This window comes from Monodon monoceros, unplaced genomic scaffold (genome assembly GCF_005190385.1).
Source record: "Monodon monoceros isolate NGI ecotype Baffin Bay Population unplaced genomic scaffold, NGI_Narwhal_1 Super_Scaffold_12, whole genome shotgun sequence".
Taxonomy (NCBI): Eukaryota; Metazoa; Chordata; class Mammalia; order Artiodactyla; family Monodontidae; genus Monodon; species Monodon monoceros.
This window is the reverse complement of record NW_021703768.1, coordinates 125062137-125070795: the sequence shown is the minus strand read 5'-3', so window position 1 is coordinate 125070795 and position 8659 is coordinate 125062137. Positions and strand designations below refer to the sequence as shown.

Here is an 8659-nt window from a genome sequence, read left to right as displayed (position 1 = left end):
ACATTTAACAATGGCTGTCTCTAGGTGGTAATGTTGTATGTGATTTATCTCATTTTGTGCTTTCGTATATTTTTAAGTGTTTTACAATGAGTTCTGTTACCTTTTTTTTTTTTTTTTTCTGCGGTATGCGGGCCTCTCACTGTTGTGGCCTCTCCCGTTGCGGAGCACAGGCTCCGGACACGCAGGCTCAGCGGCCATGGCTCACGGGCCCAGCTGCTCCGCGGCATGTGGGATCTTCCTGGACCGGGTTATGAACCCGTGTCCCCTGCATCGGCAGGTGGACTCTCAACCACTGTGCCACCTCTATTACCTTTTGAACAAGGTAAAAATGTGCTTTTAAAATAAGAGCCATCCAGCCAAATGTGCAGCACTGAAGACTTCCTGAAATCTTACAGAGTTTTGGAGAAAGAAGGAAAGAAGGAAATGCAGGACTTACGTAAACCAAACCATCTCTGCTCAGAGATGATTAAACAGGTCTAGGGAAGGGAAGTGACCTGCCTGAGGTTGCCCAGTGATTAGGGGTAGGCTATACAGTTCCCAAGTCTTCAGGACCTTAGGCCAGAGGGCTTTGAAGTGCTCCCTGTGCTGGCCAGGGACCTGCCTCCCTTCCTTTCCATCCTGTGAGGGTGACGGAAAGACCACGGGAAGTGCAGTGATTCTGAGTGTGGAGAAGGATGTAATAGACTTTGCAGAGAGGACTTTTCAGCTTTCATTATTTTCTCTGTGGGAGTTAGTAGGTCATTTGCAAAAGGCATGGGAAGAGCAGCTGATGAAAAGGTCTAATAGTTTGGAAAACTGCTTAACCGTATTGCTCTATTTCTGGATTTCCCCCCATGGCCAAGGACTGTTGAGATCCTGATTTTCCCCAGAGGTTTCCTGGTTAGGAATGTAGTGAAACCTCTGAAATCCCAAGGAATTGGGGAGAAGGCCAGCTGGAGTTAGGGAATGGTCTGAATACTTTTTAAGAACATTTAGGTCTGTTGTTTTCAAGGACATAGAATCACAGATTTGGAAGGTTAGTCCAGGCCCTGCTCAGTGTAGGGACGCCTTGTGCTTCATCCCACACAGAGCTTTATTTGGACTTCTCTTGAATGCTTCCAATGAAAGGAGACTCACTACTCTGATAGAGAACCTGTTTCACTCTCAGAAAAGTTTTCTTTCCTCTGAGCTGGAATCTATCTTCCTGTAATGTTCTACTTGCCTTCTGGTATTCATCTAAAACAGATATGCTCCTTTTTCCCAGATGGTCCTTAAATATTTGAAGGCAGTTATCATGTACCAAGTAGTCCTTCACAGCATTCTCTTCTGCAAGCTGACCACCCCCAGTACCTTAAACCATTATTTATATGACAAGTGTCATCAACTCTAATTAGAAACAAACTGTTGTCTCTAATTAGCCTCTTAATTAACAGCTATATAAATTCAGAGCTAAGCAGAGCTTAGAGACCACCTGCACTAGCCTCATTATTCTACAGATGAGCAAACTGAGGTCCACTGAGAAAACAGGAAAACTGCCTTACCCAACTAGAGAGAGAGAGAGACAGAGAGAGAGGAGAGGCAGAGTTGAGACCCGAAATCTAGTTGCATGAATCCCAGTCCAGGCCTCTTTTCGCCTCACCCGGCCTCGCATTATTCGTGAGACGCAAGAATTTCTCAAGTTCTTGAAAGTGGCTGGGAAGTTTGTTCTCTTAGGTATTTCAAAAATTCCTCCTTAAAATTATATTTGCACTGTCTGTGAAGTAGGGATTAGCATAGGGCTGAATTTAGTGGAGGTTATACTGTCAATGGAAAGCATCCTTCAAAGTGTATTAACTCTCATTGCTCTCTGCTGTCAGAAGTTCATCTCCATTGCCCTAAGTGCTAGCTCAAAATGGCCAGCACATGTATAGGGCCACCTAGGCCTGCCAAATTTTCCATAAGGTCCAGATACCTGCTCAATGTAGGAGACCTTCCCAACTCTGGAACCAGAAAATGAATTTGCCAGGACGTGAAGCAGGCTGTGTTTCTGCTTTACCCTGTGCTTGTTTTAAAGTTTCGTATCCTCTTTTCAGCCTGGACTGATTCTCTGATGAAAAGACAAAGCAAAGACTCAGAGAAGCAAACTAGACACTTCAGTGATTGGTTTCCTTTCCCAGTCCACAGCAAACTCTGCAGTCACATGCTTCCAGGGGAACATTCCTCCCTGCCCCAATCCACAGCAGTCTCCCTCTTCTCTCAACAAGGTATTGCATTTCCAGTTTTACACTTGTTCTGGCATGGATTATAAATTGCCTCATGCTGCTCCCTGGTTTCCATGTGTGCAGGAATCACTGCACCTGGGTTCCAGTCCTAACTCTGCAACTAGCTGGCTGTGTGGCTTTGGAAGGTGACAACCTTTCTGAAACTCAGTTCCCTCATTTGTTAGATGAGGACAGTTTTGCTACCTACCTCATAAGACTGTCAAGGTCACATAATGCCTAAAAGGTGCCTAGCACAGTCCCTAACATTTAGTAAGACTTTAGAAAAGATATCTATGTAGTATTATTAATATTATGCTCCAGACTTCAGAGACAGAGACCTGTGTTTTTCTCCTGCTGCACTCAGTAGTTGTAAATACCCCGATTGATCCTGGTCTAGTCTTCTTTTGGCAGTAGATACATCAGAAACATTCTAAGCGTCGTGTAATGACAGTTCCTATTTCCCAGCTCCCTTTTCCCCAGATTCCCTCTCTCAATAATGATCTCAGTGGGGAGGCCCACCCTGTCCTGCCACTTTGCACACCTGTCAGCTTGCATCTCAGCATAAGGTTCTCATTTGACAGACTCTGAGAACTTGCTGTCCAGGCAAAGACAACTTTATGATGATGAATCCAACACAAACCTTATGTAAGCAACCTGTCAGCAAACAGAGGGACAGGGAGACGCTGACCAATGCCCACCCCCAAAAGAAACAAAGCAGAACAAAAGGAGAGAGAAAGCAAGGAGTTGAGATAGGCCTAAAATGCTCTTGCTTGTCAAAACCCTTAAAACTGGTCAATGTTCTTATATTTAAAGTATTCCCAAATGAACATGAATTAGGCTAAACTCCCTTTTAGCTGAGAGTCTGTGAACTAACATTCATAGCAGAGTTCTAAACTGAAATTACATTAAAATGCATCTCTAAGCAAAAGAGTATATATACAACATTGTTTATTAATAATATTTATTGTCCATGGGACTTAACAAATGATGACGGAAAAGTTTCCAGCTTTTTTTTCTTTTAAATAAGACTGGGAAATTTCTACCTGGAGTGGCTTGAAATCCCTTCAGGTCATAAAGAGTTAAGGAATCTCCCAATTTCCCTAAATGCTGAGGATATCCTAGTGAACTCTTGCCGAGAAAAAGGAATAATTCTTTCTTTTGTCCCTATCGCAGATTATTTGTTTATTGCCTGCGTTTTGTATTAAGGACGCGAAAGAACTAAAAATATCTGCTGAAATGAATTTGTTAATGTGACAACCCCAGGGAAAAGCTTCCACAATTGAGGGTGAGGGCAGAATTCAATGACAGTGTGGTGGAGAGCATACACCAATTCCTGGTATGACAGCCAGGTTTGCTGGCTTTAGCCCCATCTCTGACATCCTTGGCTTCTTACTTTGGGCAGGTCATCCCCCCTCACAGGCTTTTGGTCTCTTTGGATGTCAAATGCTTTCTATGCTTTCTCTGCAAGTCTGATATCCCATGAGGCTATGAGGAGTGTGAAGATTAGCTGGAGAAGCTGCCTGCATCTCTGAGTGCAGGGCCCAGAGCAGGAGAAGAATGTGATAATAGGTATGAAAGCCCTTGGAGAAAAAGCAAAGGGCTAAAGGGCGCACGCTCTCCAAAGCTCGATGGCACATTCTAGAAACACGGGCAGCTAACTTTCTCTTGAGAGCTCAGGACTCACCCAGAAACACCCCATCACTGAGCTGACGGGAAGCAGAGGAGACTAATGCTTTTCTGGTTGGGGACCATGGCTGGGACAGAGGGAAGAAAGGAGTGGAGTCAGCTTCATGAGCGAGTGAAATGGCAATGAACCCTGCAGGCTGATCCTCTCCAGGCTGCCGTTGCCAAGGAGGATGATCCACTTGGTCAAACCTGGGCCAAGCTGTGGCTCAGACACACAGGCAAAAATAGAAAGGGGGTGGTAGAGGAAATGTGTTTACTTTTGTGATTTTTCCCTTACGTGCCTCTTAACACTATTATAATCTCTCCACAAACAGGCAGTAACTGCTCACAGTCCTCGCCTTCATTGATAAACCCTCCAAAACAATTCATGTCTCACAGGCAGTATGTGGGCAGCTGGAGAATCAGCTTGGCAGGCAGCGTGATGGAGTAGAAAGAGCACTGGCCCGGGGTCTGTCACTAACTGGGTGAACCGTGAGAAATTCCTCTCTGACGCTCTGCACAATGAAGTGGTTACATTAGGCAGAATCTAAAAATCTGTTTAGATTTTTGAAGTTTCTAACTGTAGTTCTCAGCCAGGGGTAATTTCATTCCTCAAGGGAAGGGTACTTGGCAATGACTGGAGACATTTTTGGTTGTCACAACTCAGGGGATGCACTGGCATCTAGTGAGTAGAGACCAGGGATGCTGCTGAACATCTGACAATGTATAGGACAGCCCTTCACAGTGGAGAATTATCTGGTTAAAAATGTTAATAGTGCGAGGTTGAGAAATTTCGATTTGTACTGAAGTGACTAGAGTCACAGGGAGAGGGGAAAAAAGGGACAGCAGTTCAAAGGAGGAGGGGTCAAACCCTGTTTCTAGGTCATGAGGTATTCACCAGTTAAGTGTTTCCCAGCTTTTCTCCCTATAACCCACGACCTTTTCATTTCCCTTGGAATTACCGGGCTATGTTTGAGTAGCTTTTTCACAAGAACTTTCTTATCCTTAAAATGCCAAGCCCTGATGCAGTACAAAGATCTCTACTGTAAGACACAGCAAAGATAAAAATATAAGCAGCTACAAAACAAGTAGAACTGGAAGGTGGGCGGTGGGGGCACATGAAGGGACACAACAGATGCCCTTAACTCCGTTTCCATGAGTCAGTGTTTCTGATGTTACAACACAAGAATAATACCCGTAGGAAGAGCAAGATGAGCTGTGCTCAGGGCGGGCAGAACTGATGTGGGGGCGCCAGCGTCAGGAGAGATACAGGTTTACAACAGCAGATTCAAAGGCAAATGAACAGGTTAAGCAATCAGTGCATGTCATTCCACATTAAGTCACTGGGAAGTTATTGCAAATAGTTACCTGCGGTTTTCAGTGGGGGAGGCAGCCACACTCCAGTCAAGGGGTTTTGGAGAAACAGGTGCAATTAAGTCATGGTCAAACAATTTATTTACTGTAAACTTTAGACTTTGCTCAGGAAAACAACCAAAGCTGCCCCTCAAATCCCTGCCTACAACACCCCGTTTGAGCAACTAAGAGGGGCGGGGAGAGTCCACGTTCACAGCAAAAGGTCCGAGAGACTCGAGTTTGTCCAGTCCAAGGGTGCAGGAAGGAAGGTCTCCTTCAGATACAAATTACCAGCAGCAATATATTACCCCTAATACTTGATCAATGAGGTAGATATGCGGGAAAAGTCATTAAAACATAGCAGCCCCAGGTCCTCTGAGACTGAAGCCCTTCAGACATAAACTTACAAGTTCCATGCAAAGAGGAACTGAACTGTACAAGAAACAATCACTCAAATACGTTTTCTCTTTTTTACAACTTAAAAAAATAAAAAGGCAGAAGGATATCCTTCCTCCTGCACATCTCTATACAAGTTTATTCTAAATTTATTACACTCAAGTTAAATAGTCTGTTTAGTGTTTCGTTGGGTGGGGGGAGAAGGGGTCTTAAAAAGTAGAAAAAGCGCATTACAGCAGTGAGTCATTTGTACTACAGTTCCTCCCTTGCGAATCAGTGTTATCATTGGGCACAGTACCTTGCCGGTTCACAAAGTCTTCCGTGCCTTGGAGATCCTCACACAGCAGTTCATTGTCTTTCTCCTCCCCCAGGTGATATCCACTCTGTTCCCCTGGGTAGTCAGTTCTGCCATTGCTGTTGCTGGAGTAGCCATCCCCAGAGGCCTTCAAGGAAGACTTGCGCCGGCACAGGAGCTCCTGGAAGGCAATCCTGAAATCTGGGCTCCGGCAGTAGATCAGGGGATTGAAAGCAGAGTTGACATAGCCCACCCAGTTTAGAAGGATGTAAACTTCCTTAGGGATGAGGTTATCCTGGATCACGTGCACAATGTTGACAATGAAGAAGGGCAGCCAGCACAGGGTGAAAGTGCCCATGATAATGCCTAAAGTCTTGAGGGCTTTGTGTTCCTTCAAGCAGAACTTGGAGGCCCTGCGTTGTCCGGGCCCGCTCCGCCCATCCTGCTCCACTTGGCTGATGTTCTGGGCATGGAAGCGGCCCTCAGATTTGTCGATCTTCTGGAGCTGCCTTTTGGCTACCTGGAAGACCTTGGAGTAGACGAAGACCATGACCACCAGGGGCAAGTAGAAGGACACAATGGAGGAGGCAATGGCATAGGCTTGGTTCGTGAAGAAGTCACAGCAGGTCTCCTTGGCATAGCAGTTGATGGCTTCCTGGTGGGTGGCCCGGTACCAGTGCATCTGAATGGGCAAGAAGGAGGTAAGGCCGGACACGACCCACACCATCAAAACGACCACCCGGGCCTTATTCTTGGTCAGCAGGCACTGATACTTGAAGGGTGATGTGATGGCAAGGTAGCGATCCACGGCGATCACGCACAGGGTCTCAATGCTGGCTGTGACGCACAACACATCAATGGAAGTCCAAAACTCACACCAGAAGTTGCCAAAAGCCCACATTTTCATGAGGATGTGGCAGGCCCCAAAGGGCACCACCGCCAGGCCCATGACCAGGTCAGCACAGGCCAGGGAGGTGATGAAGTAGTTGGTGACCGTCTGCAGACGCTCGAACTTGGCGATGGCTGTGATGACCAGCACGTTTCCAAACACGATGGCCAGGACGATAAGCGACATGACGATGCCCATGCCTACCACCCACGCCTCGTCCCGTTCCTGTGTGACGTCTTGGTCCGGTGCGTGGCTTCCGTTGGGCGCCAGCAAAAAGACGCTGCGGTTCCCGGGCTGCCCCATGGCGCGCAAGCTGGCAGGTGAGCGCACGGGCGGCCAGCGCACCAGCCGCCCCTCAGCGAGCGGACCTCCGGCGGGGCGCTGCGGGCAGCAAGCGGGCACCTGGAAGCCTCATTCAGCGGCCGTGGGGTGGGTGTGGTGGGGGCGCGTGGTGTTCTCAGCTCCGGGGGTGCTCTGGGCTCGCGGTGCCAGTCAGTCCCAGCCTGCGCCCTGGAGAAACAGCCTCGGAGTGCGCGCTGCCCGTTATGGGCACAGGGCTTTAGGGGAACTGCCTTCCCCGTGACGTGCTGGAACTTTTGACCAATAGCGTGTGCGGGAAGCCCCGAAGGGGCAAGGCCCTCCGCCCCTTCCCTCCTCTCTCCCGCCCCCTCCTGGGGGTGGCCTGGGCGGGGCCCCCCCACCCCCCACCGCCGCTCCCGGCGGGCGGGCGGGCGAGCCGGCCGCCGCTCCCTCCCGGCTCCCTTGGCTGGCGCCGAGGGCTGAAGCTGGGGCTGGCGTGCTTACCAGCCAACCCAGGAGGTGCTGGTTCTTCCGTGGCTGCTACCTGTCTGCGCGGGGCGCCTGTGCGGCCTGAGATCTCGGAGCAGAGGGCGGTAGACGGGCCTTCCTTCCCGTTCGGAGATAGATGAGAGCGCCCACCGAGACACGCACCGGACAGGCACAGTGTACCCCAACAGTCATGCACAGACTTACACGGAACTGGAGCCACAGACACTCATACACCCGTCCAGCGCACCGACAAGTGCGCGCGCAAGCACAGAAGCCGACCGGCACAAAGTCACCCTTGTCCAACACAGAGACACGGCCGGGGGCAAACCAGGAGGACCCAGAAGCACAAAGACATGGGCACACACACAAAAAGAAGTATGTAAACAACATGCAGACACCCACTTGGAGGCAAGCAGTGCTCCACAGCTAAGGACTTCCCGTCCAGGTACTCCAAACTCCTCAGCCCTGCATCCCGGACATCCACTCCCTCTTCCCCAACACGGGGACACGCGGCATATTCCCTTTCAAACATTTGGCAAGACCACAGGAGGTGACTTCAACAGCAGCCGATTTCCTCAGCACGCTTGCTGTCAAGTACTTTTGGTGCCCTCCTTGGGAATTTGCAGGCATTGAGACATAATTTTACAGTTGGGATTTCATTCGGAGCTGGGGTATACACGTATGTGCATGGGGACGGAAAGAGAAAGTTGTATGCTTTAATTTTTAATTCTAGGGAGTGTGGCATCACTCCATTATCTGTTAAAATGAAAATGCGTTGAAAATGAGATTATTTTCCTTTCAAGTTCAACTTCCTCAGTAATCCCTTTGCAACTAGAAAAATCCTCTGCTGGGTAGTTGGTTGATCTGTTGGGCTGAGCCATATGAAATTGTCACTGTCCTGTCGTGTCTGACTTTAAAAAAATGGCAATTTTATATGGCTCAGATTATTAAGAACGTGATAACATTAAGAATGTTTTGAAACCACAGAAAGCAAAAGATAATTTCTCTTAAAAAAAGAGTCAGACCAAACCTTCAAACCAGGGTCTTTGCCAT

General features: G+C 48.2%; 1 protein-coding gene across 1 annotated transcript; it reads right to left on the bottom strand.

The window, feature by feature from the left end:
* Window positions 1-5311: 5311 nt before the first annotated feature.
* On the bottom strand, window positions 5312-7362 carry ADRB2 (adrenoceptor beta 2). Its single transcript, XM_029217588.1, has one exon. It carries the CDS (start codon window positions 7118-7120, stop codon window positions 5864-5866), a length of 1257 nt encoding a protein of 418 aa, XP_029073421.1. The 5' UTR covers window positions 7121-7362; the 3' UTR covers window positions 5312-5863.
* Between the last annotated feature and the right edge of the window lie 1297 nt (window positions 7363-8659).